This window comes from Emydura macquarii, unplaced genomic scaffold (genome assembly GCF_026122565.2).
Source record: "Emydura macquarii macquarii isolate MOO-44397 ecotype Brisbane River unplaced genomic scaffold, CSIRO-AGI_Emac_v2 contig_1253, whole genome shotgun sequence".
NCBI classification, from domain to species: Eukaryota; Metazoa; Chordata; order Testudines; family Chelidae; genus Emydura; species Emydura macquarii.
Genome location: NW_027131390.1, coordinates 68183746 through 68209125, shown reverse-complemented (window position 1 = coordinate 68209125; position 25380 = coordinate 68183746). Strand labels below are relative to the sequence as shown.

Sequence of the window (25380 nt, the reverse complement as noted above, 5' to 3'; positions counted from 1 at the left end):
ATGTAACAACACTAGGAGATTTGAAGAGAATGTGAAAAGGGATTGATTTCTTAATTCTTCTCATACCCATACCAACGCGAGGCTAGGCAAGACGCCTAGATGGCTGGAATTAATTTGTTCCCTTGTTTAACTTTCTCTTCCCCCCTTCTACTTGTCTCTCCCTCTCAGTAGTCAGTCAGTCAGCAATGGGATTAAAAACCAAAGTCAGAGTCACGGTGTTCAGTTTAGTTATTAGAACAGTAAATTAGCAAAATCTCATGCTTTTAAAATACATTTAAAAAAAAAGTTTCAACTTCAAAACCTTTCACATAAAGACTTCACTGAGTACAAAAAATGGTAAGAGAGGAAGAGTAATATAGTGTGATCAGAAACAAAGTTATGATGCAAACTGTTAGTGGGATAGTAGGAATTACTGGTGTGTTTACTTGTGCTTTAGTGTAACTGGTTATAGTGCATCAAACGGACTGAAATGTTTTGAAGTGCTAATTCAAAATAACCATTTTATCACAAATATGGACTCATTACTCCCTGCTGGAATGGAAAGGAAAGAACACCTCATGGGAATCCCTGGGTGGCACAATCCCCATAGATCCACAATAGCAGTTCCCACACTACTTCCCCTCTCAGTTTAGGGATCTAGCCAAGGAGTGTAGCCAGTGTCTCTCTAGGCCCTGGCAGTCAGAACTTGTCTTGAGGTAGTGGGCAGCCAAGTGTAAATTAGAGCAACCTTATGGCTGTTCTCACACCAGAAGTAGGGGCTGAGGGGGAGGAGAAGTGTTAGTGCTTACTTTATACCAAAGCATAGTTCAGCTGGACTAGAGGATCTGGCTCTACCTTTTCAAAGAATGCGAAACAGGCAAAACTAAAGCAGCTATATGATAGAAAGTAGGCAATATGCATGCACTAAACTCTTCATATTTGGGGCTTATTATGTCTGGCTAGGAAGAAACTGGAGCACATGTGATTCAAGCTGATGTAAAGGAACACGTCTCTGAAACCTGCTCTATCTGGTCGTCAATCACAGCTCAAGTTTGGGCAGCTTCAGGGCCTAGTGTAAGACTTTTCTTTTGGCCAGATGTTTGACTGACAGATCTTTAACCTTTCTCATCAACAGCAAAAAAGTTTAGACAGTTAGAAATGAGAAATGCCTTGTAAAAATAGCAACAAGTTACTACATAGCTATAGCTTGTCTAAGAATTAACTGAGGGTTGGTTGTAATAATAACTTATAAATATTTGAAGGTGAACACCAAAGAGGGAAAGGAATTCTTTTTCATAATTAACTGGAATACAACTAGGAGCAATGGGATGAAATGAAGAAAGGAAAAATTTGGATTGAATATCAGAAAAAATCTTGTAACAGTGAAATATTTTAACCAGTGGAATAATTGCCCAAGGGAAGGGATGAAGATCCAGTTACTTGGCACATTTATATTTAAATTGAACAAAAAACCCACCATTTAACATACCGTAGGAACAACCTACAGTAGCATGACAAGGTGCTAATGTGACATAATAGGCATTTTTTTAGGTTTAGATTCAGATTCCATGATCAATATTATAAATAACAGCTAATGAAGGCGTTTGGATAGCAATCATGGTTTTCTGTTATATTTTGTTGATTTATGATTATTTTAGTATTACGAGACCCAGGTACCTTGGCAATGAGCTACTATTTCTAAACAGCTAAACACATTTTGTGTGAAGCTCCTGCTAAGGAAAACTCATCCAATACAATATTTTTTGTTTTTAGAAAATCTATCTGCTGCAACCAATTGTCCATTCCAACATTTTTTGTTTTATATTGTGTAGTATATTTCTATATCCATGTATACAGAGCCCCAGACTGTTACTAAGAAAAAGTTCTTGTTGAGGTAAATACCTATTCAGAACAGGTTTTGACTTTCCTGACCTTTCTGTAATGATCTTAGTATTACTTACAATTTAATTTACTTATGTACCCAGAAAAAACAAAATATTTTATATAACTGTTACTAAAACCATAAAATCATTGACTTACAGAGTCATAAAAAGGGGATTTATTGTACATTTCCTGTTCCAGACAAGGTTTTGTTACAGCTCCCTCAGGTAGACAAAACACAGCAGACTATTAACTTACTTTAATAATCTTTCAAGCTTCTCCTTGGACAACTTACAAATAGAAAGGAATAAGAAAAGGTTCTTTTCGCACAATCTTTTTCAGACCTGTAATTTTTCATATTGTTCATTATTAACCACCTTGTGCCGTCTGGGTCTTTATGCATCACAGATTCAGATATTTTTCATCATAATTTTTGCTCACATCTACCTCCTTTCTTGAAATGTCAGGAAGCATGTGATTTGCCCCAGAACTTCATATCTTTTGTTATCAGTGAAATTAATGTTATGGGTTTGGAAACATGCCAGGTTCCATTAGCTCTACACACTTGGGACATAATTGACATACATTGCAAAGACTCATTGACATCGACAACAGTTCTATGCATCAAAAGAGTGTAGAACATGGCAGTAAAGAGTCTACTCTGCTAAATCCCAGACCATGTCAGTATCTTGTTAAATACAGTTTTCAATGTGGCAACTGAGAGTATTTTGACCATTTCACATGGGAGGACAGTCTATAAATTGATAGGGAAGTTATGAAACTCTTTCCATCTGTGATTCTGACACCATCCAAATTTTCAACCGTGACCCAAAACTCATCACTTATTTCTCCCACTACTTTATATCCCAAAATCGTTTGCACTGTTTCAGTTTTTAAAAAGTTATATAATTCCCTATGTATTATTGTAAATGGTAATTTGGGAGGAAGTAGGATTAAGCAAATTTAATGGGCCAAAAGTTAGTATTTAAATTCAGGGCAGACATTTTTTTTTTTTAAATTTACACTAAAAAGTGTATCAGAACTTATTTATATGTTCATTCTGAAATTGTAATATGAATAGTACATTACCCAGTGCAATCTACATTGAATATACCTACTTTGGCATCAGTTTATATTTGGATCACTATCTTTGCAATCACAAGGTCTAGAAACGTGAGGAAAAAATTTCAAACTTTGGTGCCTAAAATTAGATGTCTAAACAAACAGCCTGATTTTCAGAGATGTTGAGCACTTGAAATGAAGTCATTATATGAAAGTCTAGGCCCTGATTCTGTAAACACAAACACGTGTAACTTTACTTATATATACTTATGTAACTTTACTTACCCACCAATGAATTCAGCAGCACTGCTAAAGTGAGTAAAGAAACATGTATGTTTAAGCATTTGCCAAATCAGGACTTCAGTCTATGACAAATTTTGTGCTACCCTGAAAACAACTACCACAGGAGCCAATAGATTTGAGAGATTGAAAGATTTGCCTGATATTCAGTCTAAGTTTTCCCATTTTAAGTTCCTGCCATTACTCTCCAATAGATCAATGGTCTGTTCTAATATGGCAATTCTTCAGTGTAAAGTCAGAGACGGACAATCCACAATCTCTAACTGTATTTACTACAGTCTGATTAGTGTCATCAACACAATTCTTGGTCTGATCATTTGACTGAGGTACATAAACCCCTAAGGATTCCACTGGAATCTGATTCACATTTACAATTTAAATAGTTTAGGATCTGCATCTCCATTGAAGGGGTAGAGACAAAGGGGGAAGAAGACGACACTTGCCACAGTCATTAACACATGATGAAACAATTTCCTTTAGCAATGTAACCAAAGCTTAAAATACAGAGTTAATTAACAATGTTAAAAAAAAACAGCTTTTGTCATTCCAATAAACCCAGACAGATAAAAGCCAATCAATAGATTAGAATTGACAAAGATCTGCTGCACATCAAAGGGTCACATTAATGAGGTGGCATTCAATTAGTTGAAATGTATTTTCAGTTGCATAACTAATGTTTATTGTTGTCATGAGTTGGGTCTCAACTATGCTAGCTGAAGGCAGTCTTCCTGAGAGCAACAGTATATTGGCTGCACGTTTTAAAGTAAACAAAATTCAATAATCTCAAGTGACCTTTCGAAGGAACTGTGAGTTATGCTAAAGCAGGTGCCTTTCCCAAACTATTCTAAATTGGAGTCTACACACTTTGTAGAGTCTTTGACTAACAAATAAGTGAACACTAAGGAGCGGATTTTTAAAAGCACCTATGTGATTTACAATCAGAAATCACAATGAAAGTCAAATTACTTACATGCTTTTGAAAATGCCACCCGAAAAGGCAACAAAGTTCAGTGGAAGCCTTCTCCTATGCTTGCCCATGCCTGGGTTCCTAACCAAAGGATTGCTGCTCAGCTCACACTCTAGGTTCTTTCCCTTCAGACAGCCACTCCCATTTCCCTTGCATCTAGGTGGGGTAATGAGTCATCTGCCTCAGTAGCCACATCTTTACCAGGAAAAAGATAACTAACACATGATAACTAACATATGTTAAAATCCTAGGTAGACAAGGCAAGATGTCGTTTTAGTAGGTATTAACTGGTCATGGTAAACCCTAGGCTCTGGGCCCTAGGTTTACCTCAACTAGCTAACACCTATTAAAACTAAAACGTGCCTTGTCTACACTAGGATTTGAACACATTAACTAGCACATGTAAAAATACACCCTTTCCCCCAGTCTAGGTAAATTCAGAGAATAAACAGAACCTATTTAACCCTTTGTCAGCATTATCAACCTCTTTTTGCTAGGACAAGGAGTTTAAGGCAAAGATTGCCAGTATGTTGGGTTATGTCTTCTGCAACATTTCCACATACCCTCTGTAGAAATAATTTCAGATTAAACCAAAGAACAGGGGGGAAAAGCCATCAGGCCATTACTAATTAAGACTTATTCCTTACCCAATGGCATGGCCACATTCTACCCTCCTTTGCATCTGCACCTCCCCATTATCAGAGCAAAGCAACATTTTATGACAGACCAAATCAATTTCTAAAATCAGAGTTCTGGGTACAGTTAAGTTTTAGTGTAGAGGCACAATGTTACACATCCTCAGTTCCCATTGACTTCAATGAGAGTTGACAGCCTAGCATGTCTATGTACATGTACTATGTCTGTCTAAATACAAGCACACGAGGTTCATGTATGTTCAATAAGTATTTGTTTTTGAAAATCACCCATCAAACTCTAGGATTTTTAAAGCAGACGACCTCTATGTATCTGAACCTCAGGATCCTGAGGGAAAAATCCCCTTTCTGTGACTCCGACTAAATACCTGAATCATTTCAGAAAATGAAAGTTGTTCATGTACCTTTACTCTTTTCAGTCTCTACAATGAACCTCACTTTAGTGCAATACACACATTATAATTTTATTAATCTGTCTCTCTCTCTCACACACACCCTTCATTGTGAACAGTAAATGCTTAATAGCAGAATCCTCTAGTAAGACTAGTAAGATTATTACCAAGACTCCATTACTTCCATAAAATGTACTATGAAGTTGGTAAAATGCTAGACTAAAGTTTGTTAAAATAATATAAAAAGAACTAGATAAAGAACATTAAGTTTGCAGAGTCAATCTTTCAAAAGTTAGAAAATACCAGAATTAAGATTGCCTGGGCAATCTTAATTTGTCTGCATTGTGCATATGCATTATGATACAGTCCTGATTTACATCATCACATACTATTTTTTCCACAGAGCCCCTGCTTCATTCAATGCACAGGATGGATGCTACTCCCTGAAATTGCACTGAATACAAAATTATTAATGAGTTTCCACTCATTCATGTGGATTAACAAAGCCTTTCCTTTTTCAGTTTATTTATTAGCGAAAATAGTGGGGAAGGGATGTAAATGCAGGAAGGCTTACAAAAATTAGATGCACACAGTGATTGCAAACTGTAACAACTGATAAATTCTATTACACAATTAAAAAACTACTACATATACACAGTTGGGACTATTACACAATATATTTTTCATAGAAATCTAATAAGAAGGTCCTTTGTCTCTTTAAATACCTCAGTCATTCCTGTACAGTTTTGTCCCTGTTCACTAGCTCTCCCAGGTTATTGTATGAGTCTACAACATTCAGTGCATCTGGTGATTTACAATTACTCAGAATTATTCTTTGGGCCACTGCTTTTAACAAAAATGGGTTTCTAAGAGTAATTTAAGATCTTAATGACTTTGAGGCCTTGGTTCCCAATCCCGTGCACACTTAAATACTTGTGGAATAAAGGTCAGACTGAGGAATTATTTAAAAATCATGTTTATCTTTTGCCTCATTTTCTCCCTGTATAATAATTATTTTACATTTAAAATTATAGAGTAAACAATTTCATGAAGAGTTTGCTGATCGAGTGCTTGGTAGCAATTTTACTTCCCTGACATATAAACAAACCTTCAGTTAAAAACAAAAAAATGCAAAATTTAGTTATCAAGGTCTGCAGCATCTATTTCCAATTATTAAAAAAATAAACCATTTTCTGATCATTCTTGTTACAAGATCTATAAATCTAGTCTCCAGACAAGTTTTTTTCCCAGTCTAATTTTTTCCACAGTTACATAGTCTATATAGAACATTGCTTGCTTTTTTAACCACAGGCCTGTTTACTAAAATTAGAATCACAAACCTTTTTTTTTTTTTTAGCAGAAGAGCCAGCAAACATATATACAAATATTTGCAAATCTGATGAATGGGAATGAATTTGATTAAGGTTTGTGACTTAAAACTACTTATCTATATAATTTATCTACCCACTAAAGCCTAACCTAATTTAACTAACATACAGTGATCCAGGCCTCTATCCTCAACACTGTCAGTCATCGTGCTGGAGTCATTAGGATAAAGCTTTACAAAAATACATTTTCCCAAGCCATAAATTAATACCACAGGATTTTTTATTACTACTTTTCCTTACTGCCTTCTTCCTGTGGTTTTGTCTGCTTCCCATCTCAGCTCCAGTGCTTCTGGTAACTGCCAGTGCTCTCAATGCCCCTGATTCTACTTGATCCAAATAATGTATACTGTAATATAACAGTTACTTGGCAGTGACAGTCATTTTTAATTTTACTTTGCTTTCTGCACAGTTCTTCAGTGTAGGATTTGGTACATCAGTGGTCTACTAACTCAGGAGTAGTTCATTTCGGTAAGGGTATGTTTGCCGCCGTCAGATCTATTTCTTGGGATCAATTGAGCAGAAGTGAAGACCTGCTCAATCAGTCCAGAAATCGACTTAATAAATCCAAAAAAAAAAGAGTAACGCTGCGACGACAGGAACGCATTTCCTGTTGGTGCAGCGTAGTGGAGACAGCCCGCAGAATGGACTTTAGGAAGTCAATGAAGATACGCAAGCTACTCTAAGTAGCTTGCATATCTCCCATCGACTGCCGCCAAATTTGCCGGTAAGTGTAGACCAGGCCTCAAACTAAAACTGAGGCAGAAGCACCTAAGCCTAACTTTATAATATAGAGATTGGTGACTGGAATTATTGCTCTTAGTTCCAATCTCACCTGTGCAAGATGAATTTTCTAGCATATGGTCAGAATGGAGAATCTTATAACTTGTGCAGTAGATAGTTAAAGAATGACACATTAATGATATTAGTAGGTGATTTCTCTTTTCTTCTCCCTAAACCTTCTGCAGAAATGTACACTTTTGGATGATTCTAACCTGGTGCTGAATTGAAGCATTCAAGAAACTCAATTAGAAAGAGATCTGGTGACCATCTTACCAAACTCTGGGCCTGATCCTTAGCTCGTGTGGATCACATTCATTGAAGTCAAAGAAGCTACACCCACTTATACCTGCTGAAGATATGGCTTTCAGTATCAAATTAATTCTGACTCAATGTTAAGCTAATCAAAAAATGTGAGATGAGCTTCAAGTAGCTACTACGCAAACTTATGCTGCAGTAATCTTTGTATTGGAAGGCAAACTAGTACACTATTGTGACAATCCAGATCCAGACATCCCAAAGAGAAAACAGAAGGTTCAAACCTCAAGAATGAGCAGTTAAACTAATTGATTGCATAGTGAATTACTGTACTATAAAAATACATTGAGTAAGGACTTTTATGAAGGCTTGTAATAGTCTGCACTTGAAGTCATTATAAGCTATGTATACAGACTGATTATGAATTTGTGTATATGGAAAACTGCTCATAACTCGTACCATAACTTCAATTCCACCTCATAGCAGGACATGATGGACCATTAGAGTTAACAGAAAGACATTGAGACACCCAGGCTGTCAAGTCAAGAGGGAATTTCCTCCACTTTTAATAAACATCAGTCACAATGGACAGAGAAAAAAAGATGGGGGAAAGTCTTTTAAAAACAGGCTTGAGATGAAGAATTTTTTATCCAGAACTTGAGGACAGTCTTGAGGCAGGAGGCTGTCCATGAATTTTGGATCCCTCCGATAGCGAGGTGCACACTGAGAAACTGTTTTAAGACAATAGGTAAATTGTAATAGAAAAGGAAATTTATCTTTTATAGAAATGTAAAGCCTGAGGTTGTGTCTTTATGTGTATTTACTAAGTAACTTGTATGTTTGCTTCCTCTTACTGTTTCATCTTTGAATCTGTGGTTTTTCTATTAAATAACCTTTTTGCCTATATTGTTCCCCAGCTGGTCTCTGGTGTGCAAACTGTGTGGCGCATGTCTCCCAAAGTGAACTGATAATTGGGGGGCTGGTTTCATGTCAACCAGAAAGGAACAGTCTGAGTGTCTCATACTTAAGAACTCTGGGAGGATGGATTTGTGGTGTCTTAGAACTAGAAGGGCTGTTGCTGTCATCCTGCACAGAGTAACTAGGCTGGTGAGACCTCATGCTTGTGGGCAGGCTACTGGTGGCAGGAAATTGAACTATAGCTGTGCAGCATAAAGGCCGCAAGGTTACAGGACAGAGGTGACAGTTTGGACATATTCCAAACACCTGCTAAACTGAATCTCAGTGGATTCTAAGGTGAGGGAGCAAAGTACAAGCTTATGGTTTATTATTTTCTTTTGTTTATTTTGGGTTAAGGAAAATACAACAAGGGGGAAATGAGCCAGGGAGAGTAATTGGAAACAATGGATAAAAAGCAGCTTATTGGGAGCTTATTTTTGCCTCATATTTTACCCCACAAGGGAAAAATCAACAGAGGATCTGAAAACTGGTTTGGGTGATTCCCAACACAACGGGTAAACTGATTATGTGGTGCAAATTTTCCTCCTTGGCTTCTATTCCTGTGTATTAGTTCATTCAGATATAGTTTCTATATACTTAAATAAAATTCTGCTAATAGTAGTATAATTATTTATCTGATAAAATTGTCTTCAAATCCACTCAGTGCTTTGACACTGCATCCCAAAGTCAGTCTCTACTCTATTAAATGCCTTTTCAGTACCCACAGTTATACAAAGATTTTTGTTTAGTTAGTTGGGCCTTTTCATAAATCCTGGCTGGTAAGTGCAGATGATTGTGGGGAGACTATCACTGAACATGGCTAACAGTAACTTCCATTTCAAGGAGAGAAATGGAACTGTGTTCCAAACAGGATAAGCCACCTTCATGTTTCTGGGTGATGACAGTAACTAGGATCCATATTAACATCCCACAGATTTGCCTACTTGGTTTTGACAAGCACAGCTCCCTACCATTATACCTCAAAAATGTGTGTTCTCCGCTCTTTCCTTATATATAAACCTAAAATACTGGAAAAACAAAAACTCTTCTCCACTTAAGGAGAAAAGTCCAGAAATCTTCTCCATTAGGACAGTAGATGCAATTGCCCAGTCAAGGAGAGGCAATCTAGACTAATTCTCCAAAAGGTAAGACCAACATCTTCACACCAAATAAAGTGTCTGCCTAAAGAGCACCACAATGAAATGGGTCCAAACCTCATGAACATCTGGATCCTTCCTGGCTACGCCACTCTTCCACCAATGAACATTCCATGATCTCACCTTTCAAACTCACCTCTCCTCACACAAGCGCTTTCCTGTGCTTCTCTCTTTCTTAATTCTCATGTCAAGCTGGCATGAGGTATATTTACAGTACACACTATAAAATGGCAGGCATACCTTTGAAATACAGACATTCACATCTTTCCTTTTCTCTCTTTTCCATGGCTTTGTAAATACATATTGGGGGAATTCATTTTTGCAGGGGCAGTGTCCATTGCGTTACTTTGCTTCTGTTGAAGAAATTAAATTAAATTTATATTTTAAAACAACATTGCTACACCCAAGCAGAGCTAAATAAGCTAACCTGTTCTCTGCTCTCTACACTGGCTTCCCATAGATTATTGTTCAAGTTCAAGGTCTCAGTATCTGAGTGCATACCATACACGGGTCTTTACTTTCCCAAACCATGCCTTCAAGTCTACACTGCTGTTTTTTGCTGTGTAGTTCCTGCTGCCTCCCAGCTGCTGGATCCTTTCCCTTCAGCATCAAACAACTGGCAGCAGGGAATGGCTCCGGCTCTGGCAGTGGGCAAAGGCTCTGCAAGTTCCTTTTCCCCACCTTTGGAAAAGACTCTTGCAGCTTCCCAATGCTGGAGCCTTTCCCCGCTGCAGCTAACAATTCTGGTAGTGGGGAAAATCTTAGCCTTTCCTTGCCACAGTGAAAGGCCCTGGCAGCAGGGAGTTGCTGAAGCCTTTCCACACTGCTTCAGCCCTGGGTCCCACCAGAGCTTTTCACCGACATGTGTAGCTACACACTGAAGCATGTATGAAGCTTGCTTTTCAGTGTGGCATGCAGCTACACGTACACTACACACCGCCAAAAGTGGTGTGTAGAGTAGATGTAGACTAATGCAAGTGTAAAGCTAGCCTGTGGTACTCTGAACTGCCTTTTCTAACACACACATAGCACCATGTACATATATAAAATATCCTGCCAAAGGAAAAAACTACACTGCACACACAATGCCCCCTCTTGGGGAGAAGAAAGAATTAACAATCGACATGAGGCAGATGTTCCTAATATCACTTAATGAATTACTGGAAAGCTTAGATACTACAGGTTGAGGACTGTGTAAGAACTGATGTAATACCTAACTTCTGGAGCACTTTTCATCCATAGTTCTCAGAGAGAATATAATTATCCCCATTTTACAATTGGGGAAACTAAGGCACAGGAAAGAAAGTGACTCACTCCAGGTCACCCAGCAAACTAGTGGTAGAGCTGGGAATAAAATCCAAGTCTCCTGGGTTCAAGTACAGCATACTATCCACAGGGCCATAGAGACTAGGCTAAAGCAGCTTCAGCATTGGCCATGATTCACGTACCTGAATGGGGCTGTATCAGACACCTGGAGATGAAGGGGAAAAGACAATGTGTGTGTGTCCAGGAAGGTAACCTGAGATGAGGCTTCTACAACTACTTTGGTTATGGTACAAGTTTCTATTGGCAGGATATGAACAGTAACTGAAAGATACCATTAGTAGACAATGAGCGTGACTCAAAAAATGTTATTGCTAGCATGGCTTCAAACGATGCTTGAAACACGGTGTACCTTTAAACTTAGACATCAGTATTAGTTTCTTTATTTAAATGTCTTTTATAGAAGATAATTCTTACCGTAAGGGGTAAAAACATCATGTACACAATTACTATTAATATGAGCAGTGCAACAGGAATGGAAAACTCTACAGAGAATTGACTCCAAATCACGTCACATATACCTAGGCTTGAAAGAATTCAATTTTTATAATTGATAGACTATAAATTTATAAGCATGTTTTCTATTTTTATCCATTGACATTTTTTCAGTTGCACAAAATTGTGGGTTTTTAAGTATTTTCCCCCCAATTTTTATCAATTTAATTTTTCAAGTTGTAGGAAAGTGTGTGTGTGGGGGGTGTCAGACAATGATTATTTAATGACAGTGGACATTGAGATTCACAAAGTTAAAGCTTTATAACCATTAAAATACAAACTGTCAACATTACATGTATATTTTAACAAAGTAAACATCCTTAAATCAAATTAATAGGCAAAGGAAGAAAAATGAGAACTTAACTGTAAATTTCAATCCATGGAAATATCTTTTCATTATTTGCCTGTATATGGTAATAGTCATTTACTGATAAAAATCTAATCCTTCCAAGCCTACATAAATCAGTTCGGCCTGCCTTTCAGCGCTGCATTTCTTAGAAATAGTTTCAATCCATAAGATGTGTGAGATATTGACTGTATCAGCTGAATGGGTCATTCAGACTTAGTAGTGATAGAGAACGGTGGTTATTTGCCCTGGGAGCGGAGGTTGTCTATCCATGAAACAGATACAGCTGTCCTTCAAGTTTCCTCACCCTGCATAGCCAATTTTGTCTCAGCTCCAGACAGGATTGAATGTAAGCAGTTCTCTATATCGGTTCAACTCTTAGTTTACCAAGAGCAACAGTTGTGATGTGGACATTCATCCAATAGAAATTTAATATACATTTATTCTTTTTATAGTAGTCAAAAAGAAGGTTTGAGGGGTTTAAAATGGCATTTAAATATGCAAAATTTTTGATAGGTCTTAAAATCCTGATTACAAAGTATAATTTGCCCTAGCTATAAATTTAGCTACCGATTTGCAAGAGGCTCCCCGGTCTAGGGGACTACTTAGACTTCCCCTCACTACACAGGGATTTGAACTGTTGTGCTCCTTGACTTTTCACTCCAATTTCATAGGAGCTGCTCACCAAAAAAAACATCATGGCATTTATGACAATGAGGGTCCAGACATCCCATGAGGGAATCTGAATCCCAAAGAACAAACAATTGACTCAATGGGCTATATACAATGTTATGTATAAAATATGTCGAGTAAGGTCTTTTATGAAAGCTCGTTATGTTCTAAATTTGATAGTCGTTATGAAGTATGTATAGACTGTGGTTATGAATCTATGTATTTATGTAAAAAGAAAACTGTGCTCATAACCTGTGCTATAATTTCAAACATACTTCACAGAAGGGAGGGGTGCATTCCAAGCCAGGTGTTTACACTAAACCAGAGGCAAGTAATGATCCATGGTACAACCCAGAAAAAGACAAATGATGGAACATTACAGTTAATGGGAAGACATTGGGAAACCCTGGTTAGCAAGTCAGGAGGGAATTTCCCCTCTGAGTAACCATGGTTCACTACAGTCTGAGAGAAAGCAACCCCATCCCACCCACTGCAAACTCTGTTAAAAAGGAAGGGGTCTGAAGTGAAAGCTATCCAGAGGAACAGTCACTTGGCAGGTGCAATCTGAGAAACACTAGATCCCCTTGATGGTAGGGGGAATACTGGGAAACTGTTCAGAGACAATAGGTAACTTGTATTAGAAAAGGTAGTTTATCTAATTTGAAAGCGTAAAGCCTGTGGTTATGTCTGTGTCTTTGTTTATTTTCTGTGAATCTTTTATATGTTTACTATTCCTTACCATTTGCTCTTTGAAGCTGTGATTTTTCTGTTAAATAAACTTTTTATTTTTACCCAAAACAAGCCTCTGGTATTCAAACTGTGTGGTGTGTTTGTACCAAAGCAAGCTGGTGTCTGGGGGACTGGTTTCACACCTTTGGGGGTGAAAAACTAGTGGGGAAAAGTCTGAGTATCTGGTGGTTAAGAACTCAATGAAGAATGGATTTGGAAAGACGTGGGACTGGAAGGGCTGCTGGTGGCATCCTGAAAGGTAACTAGGCTGGTGGAAGCCAAGGTGAGACTTTTATATTTATGGGCAGGGCACTGGTGTTAGGGCTCTGAGCCATAGCAGCATAGTTTATTTGTTTACCCTTTTTTCCCTGAACATTTATGAAATGTTGAATAGCACTGGTCCTAGAACAGATCCTTAAGAGACCCCACTATTTACCTCTCTCCACTGTGAAAAATGATCAGGTATTCCTGTCCTTCATTTCCTATCTTTTAATCAGTTTCTGATATGAGAAGATCTTCCCTCTTATCCCACGACTCCTCTGACTTTAAGAGCCTTTGGTGAGGGACCTTGTCAAAGGCTATCTGAAAGTCAAAGTACACTATATATCCACTAGATCACCCTTGTCCATGTTTATTGGCCCCCTCAAAGCATACTAATAGATTGGTGAAGCATGATTTGCCTTTACCCAAAATATTTTGTTCCTCTGCGTCTCTGATAATTCTATTCTTTGCTATAGTTTCAATCCATTTGCCTGGTACTGGAGTGATGCTTACTGGCTTGCATTTACTAGGATCGCCTCTGGAGCTTTTTAAAAAAATCCGCTAGTCAATCTGATACAGGTGTTGATTTAAGTGATGGTCACATACTACAGATAGTAATTCTGTAATTTCATATTGAGTTCCTACAGAACTCTTGGGTGAATACCATCTGGTCCTGGTGACTTACTACTGTTCCATCAATCAATTTGTTCCAAAACCTCCTCTATTGACACTGTCTATCTTACGGACATTTGGGAGAAAATGATGGGATGTGAATATCCTGGTACTTACAAAGCTTTGAATCCACTCTAGGTGTGAAAACTGGGAACAGTTATTAGGGTTACCCTGTGGGGAAAGAAAGATAACAAGACAGCCACCAACACTGCCCATTCGTCCAGCCATGGGGCTGGCAATCCTGACAGCCAAAATGGAAAAAGTTAGCCAGGTTAAGAAGTGGCAAAATTGATTTTTGGGGGGGGGGGGGGGGAGTGGGGGTGGAACGGGACAGAAAAAATGGCTAGTAGCCCCAACCAGTGTCATAAATATGTTGCTACAATACACATCATAAATCTCTATTTTATTGTGCAAGACATCTGCCCTGAGCTGCACAAATGAATACCTGCTCTATTCTGGAATAACCACCATGCCAAATCTGGGATTCAGATAACTCATCTGCTGTATCACATACCAGGTACAGGATGCAAAATCCATACTGTGCTGCATAGTGTACAACGGAACTCGTGAAAGGGTTAGTTGGTAACTTCCTCTCTATGAACAGCATCTCCTCTATTCCTTACTCTTTAGAGTTGCCTTCTGCATTGCACCCAGTGTCAGATGGAGACTTGTTGCTAGGCAACCACATCCTTTTTGGCCATGCATGTATAGATAACCCTCAGGTATCACAGACAAACTGTGTGTCACTATATGCTTTATAACTAATGTAGTTCCAACCCTAGATAACACATACCACCTGATGCTTCCCCTGAGGTCACCCAGAGCTGTGATGCACCTCACTACACCTGTCCTTGCCTGTTTGCCAGTGATTAACTCCCCAACTCCAATGGCCCTGGGCAACACAAGCACTCCTTGCTACGTCTCACAGGCCCACCATCCCTCTATAGGTTAGCAATAGGCACACTCCAACTCTCCAGTTCTCCAAGAATTCCCCTGCAGTGCTCAATCCCTAGCCCACTGGATGCTCAGTATTCACCAATTTGCTGCTCCCAAAGAAGCAGTACACCTCCAGCTTAGCAGTTTGCCTCAGATCATCGCTCCACTTAATTCACAACACTTAGATTTGATTTCACTATAAACAAATCTAAGCTTATTTAACAAAGCATAGAGATTCAAGTAAGTAGCAAGTACAAGTATTGGAAACCAATAGTACATGCAAAATAAAACTGTAAGGAGCATTCCAGAGACTAGACTTAATTAACAAGAAACTCTTATATCTTGTAAAGTAATACTTACCCAAAATCCTTGCAGTGCTTTACAGCCAGATTGGCTGTGACCCTTCTTTCATGAGACATGCACGCTCTCAGTTTGGCTCCTAGCTGAAGAATTCAGTCTGTCTTTGCACTCCAAGACATACCAGACCAATCCTTCATCTTTATTCATGGACATAATAAAGCTGCTGTCTGTTTCATCCTGCAGATTTCCTCTTGCAGATTTCAAAATCTCTCAATTTGCCCCAGCTCAGTATGCAAATAGGCCTACAGTGTAAGGCATACGGGCCTGAACACACAAGTGGCCAGAGAGAGAGAGAGGTGTCAGTTTCCTCCTGCCTGAAGGGACATCCCTGAGCTATGTTACCTCCTGGTGACCTGCCTTAACTCCAAAACCTTAAAAGCATGATTTTCAGACACACACACACACGCACGCTCATTAATTATTCCTACATACATTTCATAATTATGACAACCAATGGGCCATTGGCTCTCGGTACAGGCCTCACATAAAACCCTGTGGTGAACTATTCTGCAGATCTACAACCCCAGGGATCCATGTACAACTCTATGCACCCCCTTCCCCTTCTGCCAGTTGGCATCCAGAAGTCCGTGAGGCACACTATCCTCAAATTCTTTAAATGTGGTTCAATAAGCAAAAGCCAGGTGGTTAGAATACAAGACTGGGAATACATTTTTATAGAAGAGTGATTAGGGAACATATTTTCTATTAAAAAAATAGAACAGCTCCCTTAGTCCTGCCTATTCGGAAATAACAAACGGTAGAGAACCATAGGGAGAGATGAAACACAAGGGTAATTAGAACAAACGTCTTACTGCTTCAAAAAAACCTGCCAAAGGTATCACTGTGTCAAATTGTCTATTAAGTATAACAGACATGAATTCTAGCATTGAAAAATTGTCGGGGCTTTACATCTCTCCCCCTTTAGCTGTGGCCAGTAATTTTTTCTACCAGGATGCAGCTGCAGTTCTTGAGTGTGCCTTCTGGAACAGTCTGACTACAGGCCATGTAAGATGCAGCATTTAATCCCCCTTGCCAAAGAACACTCTGGAGATTTAGCCCCTTTGCACTGAGTAAAAAATATGAACAGAAAGTCTCATAGCTGCTGCTCAGTTCAGCTGTATTAGTATTGCTGACTTTGTCACAATTTGTCAAAGAATGTTGTTTGTATTGAAAGAGCAATTTACCTTGTTTATAAAAGGGGGTAGAGTTTGGAGTAAGTCTCATGAGCCATACACTATGGTTTGTGTATAGACAGCTCATGTTGCACACACAATTGTCACAAATACTTGGAGACAAAAAAGTTGCAGTCACGGATTGAAATATGATTGCAACAGCTGAAGGACCAGAGAAAGAACTCATTTATCAAACATCAATTTGGCTATTCTGTTTTAAGAAATCTGGCCAGGGAGAATAATCAATTAGAATCTATGTAATTCCTGCAGAGAATACTTCTTATAGCAGACACATCTGATTGGCTAAAGGCATAGAGCGCTATACCAACTTAGAGTAATTCTAGTAGTGTTGGAATACTTGGCCTCTTGGGGATGAAGCCTCTTTACTTACATCAAAGGTCAAACCTGTAGCAGAAAGGTTTTTTTAAAGATGAAATCACATTTTCTGTAACTGCCTAAATAATCTCTTTCAGTCAACACTTTTCCTTTCAATTTCCAAACTATCCAGTTGAAGTATTCTATTTCTTGAAGCAGGAGTCATCTTTGGCTACCATCATGCCTGAGTGGCGGAAATAGTGGCGTTTTTATTGCCGTTGCTACCTAGACGTACTTTGGTGGCCTTGGCCATTGTGATGTAATGACGATTGATTGCATTTTCCTTCTTTATTTTCAGAATCATCCTCCCTAATGTTACAGTAGGTTTAAACAACACAGAAGGTCTTTTGCACACAATTTCTCTGGTAGGAAGGGGTTTTTGCTGTGTTCCTTTGTGGTGTTCTGAATATCTGTTCAGCACATTCCTTGTATTCTGTTGAAGTATTCAGGGTGCGTTGATGGGCTGATGCTCCTTCATGCCAGAGTCCCCTTTCCTTAGCATTGTGAAGCTCCCTGGGCAGGGGACCATGCTTTTAGTGTTAACTTGTTCTCAGCAGTGGCTGGGAGAATGGTTTCACATGTGGCGTGCCTTCCAGTTTTGGACTAATGCTGCCTTGCTGGGTTTGTCATGTATTGAGGCAGTGTGTGCAGGTAGAAAGCACTCCAGTAAGAGTCACAGGCAAGCTGTACCACCCGCATACTGCTCTGAGGGTCAGATGTTGGCAAGTCTAACAGTGAAAGCAAGCTTGCTACCTGCCAGAAAAAAATAAGATTTCCAATAATTTATGTCTGAGTTTTTTCAGCTGGCAGTTGAGTAAGATCCACTAGAAACGGTGTGGCCAAACCAGGTACGATTTCCTGGCAGTAAAATTCAGCTACTTCCGGTTACACTGGGAAGAGACGTGCTCAGTAGTCAGGATGAGTGAATGTTGGATTTAAAATACCATCAACAGAAGTTACCCAAAATGATCAATAGAGAATTGGCTAATTAACATCAAAGAAACCATTTAACATGCAAAGCTCTTTTTTCACACACAAGATTAAAGTCCTAAGCAGTTATGCTACTTCCTAAGCAGATTTTGACAGTAAAACTCGAGACATGCAGGACCTGTTGTCAATTGGAAAATGGGAGCCCTTTTACCACAAACATACAGTACTTCAACCAAAAGCTATTTGAATTTAAATTAGACAAAATTTTGACATATTATTAAAACTAGGATACTGAACTAGTAAGCTGTATCAGATCTCTCATCTAACTTAATGTCTTCATAAACGAAATAACTTATCTATGTTATGATACTGTATAAGCAATATAAAAAGTAACATTTTTATTTCCATAGTTTTAAAAAGAGATTGAATAAATAATTAAGAAAATATGGATGTATTATGCTACTTCCTTATTACTTCTGTTTCATCCCATTGGCTTGTTTTCCTTTGGACAGAAGAAACCGTTATAACTGACAGGCACACAACAGCTCTTTGATCATAGAAAAAGTTACCAGTGTGTACATAAGTTGCATCCAAGAACAGGGGCCTTATACAATGTCCGGAGTCAGAGCTGTTGAGAACCACAGTCTTTATGGTGCTGATCAAAGAGCAAACCATCTGGTGAGCTTTCAGACTAAATGAGCCAACTCTATCCTGCATGGCAATTTGCATGACTCACAAAAACAGGTCTATTATATATCTGTCTTGTTCAGTAATGTTTGATGTCATGGTTTTAAAAGCACTCTCTCAGTTTCTACAATCAGTTTAATTTTTTACTCTTTAGAAGTGCATTTTTCCCCTTTAGGTGCAACTGATGTTGGTATGCACCAGAGATACACTTTTCTTGCTGTATCTTGTAAAAATGAAAAGTTGAAAGTCAGTGGCATGCAGCTGAAGTTTCATGTGTTTTTAAAAATGTCTTCCTCTGTAGTTTTTATAAGCTATCTACTGTAGAGCCCCACACAAAGATGAATATTAAAAAGTCTTCATATGGAAAGATTAAGGGTTGATATTTAATCAATTGAAAAATGAAAACCAATGCACAAGATCAGTGTTAAAACGTAATATGCTAGGATAAATTAAGATTTTAATTGTAATTTTACATTAAAAATGATTCACCAACATGTAATACAGTCTAGTGTTTATTGTATGTTATGGAAGGTACACTTGAATTTCAAAAATTTAAAACATATAAAAAGTGGTTAAGGGCTGACATTTTATCAACATCTGATAAATGTGTAAGAATGTTTATTATACAGCAGAGTACAATGGTAGTGTTAATGCCAACAGGGCCCCATGGAAGTTAGTCTAAAAAATTTTCCACTATGCTTTATACAAACAACACCACTTGCTGTTGTTTAAGAATATTGGGAGAGGATTGCTGTCTAAGGATAAGCAGCCCTATAACATTTTAAATGTTATATAGTGTCATAGTACTTAGTTTGGTAAATGTTTCAAAATAAAGGAAAGTAGAAATGCTGTAATTACTTCACAGAAATGCACATCCAATTCTTGTTTTCAATAAGAACAATAGGTACAGATTATAACTTTCCCTATATGAAATAATTTACACACAGATGAAAGCTAGAACACTATCTAAAATAATCACTAAATACATTTTTCTTCTTGGAAATAAACAAGCAATTATGGTTTTGCATGATCAAATATCAAAAACAGAGCAGAAGTAGTGTTTTTCTTTTAAACATAACTGATACTCTAAAAATAAAAAAAGGAATATTTTCCATGAATGTGCAACCTAAAATCAACCAAGCTCATATTGTAGTACAACCATATTAAGAAACCACTGATCAGAAATACAACCTTATGGAAGAAAGTTTATAACCCACAAAACTGTTTGTCAGGCCATAAAGTAAAATAGCTCCACAGTTTACAGGTAAAACTGAGGCAACATAGATGCGTGCTAAGTCTGATCTCCAGTAAGTAGATATTTATGCAGAGGATGTGACACTTTGTTTGTAGACAGCATGGTATGCATTTCTCAGCAAGACATAAGGGAAACAAGACTCCAAAAGATCCATTGTCAGGAATGGAGACTCCTGCACAATCTGAAAAATAACAAAAGTGTATCAAGATTGTCTAATGCACAAAAATCAGTTGTTGAGATTCATCTACAGCATTTGATCACTATCAGCTTGCGAAACAACACCATTTCTATTTCTTAGGCTGAAAAGTGAAAAGGTAAATACTGCAGCATGTTCATCCCCCAAAGTCCTTTCAAGTACAAAGTTTGAGCAAACAGATACAAAGTTTTTCAAAGCTAGTTGCCAATATTTCAAACAGGCTTGTGACATTAAAAGAAATGCCCAGAGCAGACTCTCTCATGGGTATCCTCACAATTTTTAATTTAATGTGACATCACTATAAAGCTGTATCCACTAATCAATTGTGAAAGTTACTTGAATACTCCTATAACCTTTTCTGGCATTTCTAGGCAACACAGAGAAAGATAATACTCAATAATAAAATACTTGGGTGGAGGGATGGGAGGAAAAAAAAGAACTTCAGTTCTTAATGTCATTCTATTGTCATAACGTCAAAAAGTATTTCTATTGCTTGATGAGTTACAACAGCAAGGGTGTCTCAAAAAAAAAAAAAGCGCTTTTGTTGTCAGAAATAACAATCAGCATGAGAACTTACCATGTCTAGCAGTAAATAAACAGATTCTCTGTTCCTTGTAGTAGTTTTGTCTGTCTCCTGACCAATTTTCAGCAGACTAGATGATGCAAGCTACAAAAAATTATTGAAAAACAAACATTTCAAAATGTCATTTTTGTGCATTATAGACATTATGTCTATTTTAAATGGATCAGCTTTTGCTACTTTTATTTAAAAAATTTTAATGGATGGGAAAAATCATCTACCTTACCAGAGTAGTTATTAGTACAAATAATATATAATGAAAAGGAAATACCATAAGTGTATTACAAGTAAGCTTTCTGCATATTGTGTTTTGCTCTGCTAGGCATGTACCTTTTTCATATAAATCAAAGGTGTTTCTAATCAGCAGTGTTTGACGTATATTTGAGGGGAGAAAAAAACAAGGTTATTCATTGCACAGAACTTCTGGGTGAAATCCTGACTTTCATGAAGTCACTGGGAATTTTGTCACTGACCAACTTTTTCCTTCCAATATGTACGAAGTTTATCAGTCCATATCCTGGTCATGATATGGTGGAGAGAAAAAAAGGTATCAAATGTTCAAATTCTAATACTATATATACATTAAAGAAATGTATACATTATTATTTTACCACAATTGCCAGGTTAAAGTGTAGGCAAACCAATCTGCTTGTTTCAGCGATAAAGGCCCATATAGAGCAAAAATGAAAGCACTTGCTTAAGTCCATAAAAGACCAGGGCCACAGACTTCAATACAATATTTTGATCACAAATTAACTGATAATTTTATTTTAATGAACTGTAAAATACAAAAATAAGAAATAAATTCATTCAACTTCCAGAAGTAGATTTTTCAATTCACCTAGTACATGCCAATGAAGCAGGAGCCCCGTGTCCAATATCTGCTCAGAAATCCAAGTTTCTGAGTTGGGAATTTTAATTTTAAAGTACTCTTGATGACTGCATCACTATTCCTCACAAAAAAGAGAGCTAAATAATTTGCCAAAAAAACAAAACAAAAATATGAGCCTACTTGTAATCTAAGATGGTGGTATTACCATTTCAAAACAACTTCTAGAACATTCCCATATTTAATTTCAATGGGTAAGAGCAATTAGGTTATCTAGTCCATTCCTTTATCAGAAGATAATTACTTCCTACAGTATATTTTCTTGAGTTCCAGACCTTCTCAGACTAACAGTAAAAAAAATTCTTGAAAGATGAGAAACTGGAAGACACCAACCTGAATAAAATAAGGTCAGTGACTACTATACTTTAATTACAGTCTGAGCAGCCAAACAGAACAGGTGTACCTTCCAGATCACATGATCAAAAATGAAATTCTTGCAGCAAAAATGTTTTTATAGCACATGAAACTGCATTGGTTTCCTTTGCTGGTCACCTTACATGACCATTTTTTTCATCTCTTGCTAGCAGCAGTTGTGGCAGACAATATCAATTCATGAGGTCAATGGATTAAACTATGCTTTTTTTTTCTTCCACAAAGTAACACTGCATTACCAGAAGTGAGAAATATTTTTAGCAAAATACTACTCTCTAACTGCTGAATGTCTAAACAGATCCCCCCTCAAATTCACACAATAATATGTTTAATATACCCAAGTAAGGTTGTCATTTTTGTCCATGATTTCTTAAATGCCCCAATTCTGAGGCACTCAAAATCTCTGGCTATTTTTGAAAATTTAGACCAGCCTATCTATTTGGCAGACTGTCATTTTAACTTTATGTACCTCTGAAGCATTGAGCGTCATTCAGAGCCAATTTTAAAATTGATTTTCTATTTTAAAAACACATAATGAAGTATGCTAAAACTCCAGCAAAAATATTCCCATAATCATAAACATACAGATTTATGGATCTGGTAAATTACAAAGAGCTAATCCTAAAGCACATAAATGTTGTAAATAGATTTTTGAGCATGACCATGAGTCAGATCATTCTGGGTTAATCTAGGTATACTGAGCCAAAACATTACATATCACAAGTCTGACTTGGGTCTCCAAGTCACCCTGAAGGAACCACTAATTCTCTCACACAAGTTTTCTTGGCTGTCTATAGCCTTATATTCCACCAAATGGTTGCTGCACAAATAGAACTTCAATGTCAAAAGTACAATCCAAAAGGTACACCAAGTTAGCTAAGGTTACTTGTTATGACACTAACGTAATATATCTTGTGGAAAATCTCTTGAAGCTTCACAAGGATATTAACTTTGATTTCCCATACACTATAAATAACTCTTTCCAATCTTGCATTACAATCTAGGGGATCATGTACTCTATTTTTATTATATAAAGTGTGTGTGTGTAATTACACACAAACATTACACTACAAAAATGCTTCATGAATTTCAGGTTCAAGTTTAACTTTCACGTAATAGCATATCAACTGACTTATGTTAACCACCTCTTGTAATGCCATACATTTAATCTATATACATTTAACTCTTTGTACTATTAATTTTCATTTGTATCCTGTGTATCAAAATGTAGACAATTTATAAGGAGTTTAAATATAAATGAGAATAAAACAGATAATTTCTTAAAATTACATTTTCTATCTGAATTTTGAAAATCTGTAGATCACTAACTCAGAGATTAACTTCTTAACAAACAAGAATAAATTACACCTATCCACTCTTGAAACAAAGTTTAATAAAAGGTTAGATCTTCAAGAAATACTTATGACTAATGGAGCTGGGCAAATAACTGATTTTTTTTGATATGGCCAGCAAACTGAAAAAGTCAGGACAATATTAGATTTGGTTCCAAAAATGTTTGAAATTTGTCAGCAAATTGGAAAAGTCCATTTCAGGATCTGCAAATATTCATCCACATCCATACCAGTCCCTTTATAACTTTTGACCCAGTAGTTACAGCCTTTGCCCAAGATGTGGAAGACCCAGGCTTGAATCCCCACTCTGGAGCAGGGACTTGAAGTCAGATCTCTCTCTCGCCAAGCTATAGGCTATTCTGGAATGGGTTGCTCTCAATCTCTCCTGTTAAAGCTGTTCCACTTTGGATAAATGTTTAAATAGTTACTGGCCCAAAGAGACAGAGTGTGATGATGATTCCTATAGCCTGGCTCTTAAGGTACTCTCCTGGAAAGTAAGAGATGTTGATTCAAATCCTTCCTCTGAATCAGGCAAAAGATGATTATATAGCCTGGTAGTTAGGATTCTCACCTGGGAGGCAGGAAATCTGATTTAAAGTCCCTGCTCCAGAGTGGAGATTCAAACCTGGGGCTCCTACATCCCAGTACCCCAGGCACTGGACTGAAGTTAATAAAGGGGAGCAGGGCGCACACACATACTCACTTTGAAAATCTTTCTCCCAGCCCATTTATTGGGTTGAATTAGCAAGTGGTTTCAGGTCCACAGAAATAGCATTTTTTGGTGAATAAACCATTCACTCAAAAAATTTCACCTAGCTCTGATGATTGTGTCCCTACATCTGATTTTCTCCAAATCAAAATGAAAACTGTGAAAACACCACTGTGCATAATTTAAGTCTTCTTCAGACATTTGTTTAGCTAATGACCAAAGGGAAAATAACTACTAATACTAGACATAAAGAACATATATATACTGTTACATAAGAAGCAAACTGATACTGTAGATCAGTTATTCCCGAAGTCATTTTCATTAAAAATCTTTATAAATGTCATTGCAATGAGGATTACTGTAGTACTCTATACTATTCATGGGGAATGCCACACTAATATCTGTTTGCAAAGGCACAATGTTGAAGATTTTAATGGTGACCACTGTACAACTACAAGATAAATTTGATTTGCAATAGAGATTTAGGGGTTTGTTTTGTTTTTAAGGCTGATTTTTGTAGGAATCAACCCTGGTTATCAAATTATACGTACAGCCAAAAATTCTTTAAGACGGTCTTCAATGCTTCCTTTGTGGATGGTAAATAAAGCTGCAGCAATCTGGTTGATAGCTTTTGCAAGGCAATGTATGTTGTTGCAGTGCCCTAAACAAAAACACAGATGTGTTATTACTTTAGCAACACTTTTCAAAACCAAATGATGCTTTTAATGTTTTTAGTTCACAGGAACATAATTCGTAACTGCAACAGAGTCAAGATTTTGCACTGAACTAACTTGAAATGTACTAGCAATTGTGGTGAGTGCTTTTGGACCTCAGAGCCACATTCAGTAGAGAGCTTATCAAGGAAACATGTTTGGAAGCAATACAATGTAATAGACTATTATATAGTACTCCGATACTGCAGGTAAGCCACATGTAACATACTGAAAAATAACAGAGGTTTTGTCACAATGAAGGCCTGTCTTATGCAGCAGTTGCAAAGAACATTAAAATATGAAGATGATGATTTCAGTGTTTACATATTTTATGGATTGAACACGGGATCATATGGGTAATGAAAAATTCATATCCCTTCCCTCTTAAGGGCTATGATTATCACCATGCTTGGGAAAGACCCTGGACACTGTCAGAATGAAGAGAACAGCCATGTATTGGAAAGATACTTAAGTTTCTGCAAAAATGAAAGATTTTTGTAATTACCATGTACACATAGGCTTCTTTCAGGTTCAGTGAGGATTTATTTTCCAAGTGGTGGTTGTGGGGGCAAAAGAGAGATCTCT

At 37.4% G+C, this 25380-nt stretch overlaps 1 protein-coding gene across 4 annotated transcripts in view; it reads right to left on the bottom strand.

Moving 5' to 3' along the window:
- Positions 1-19166: 19166 nt before the first annotated feature.
- NCKAP1 (NCK associated protein 1) overlaps positions 19167-25380 on the bottom strand; it is a 116632-nt gene continuing 110418 nt past the window's right edge. For all 4 annotated transcript variants that reach the window (XM_067549077.1, XM_067549078.1, XM_067549079.1 and 1 more), the window contains 3 exons: positions 24634-24743; positions 20758-20847; positions 19167-20165 (listed from right to left, as the gene is read on the bottom strand). In XM_067549077.1, the coding sequence (XP_067405178.1) occupies positions 20049-20165; positions 20758-20847; positions 24634-24743 (317 nt within the window). In that variant the 3' untranslated portion in view covers positions 19167-20048. The remainder of the gene's footprint in view (positions 20166-20757; positions 20848-24633; positions 24744-25380) is intronic.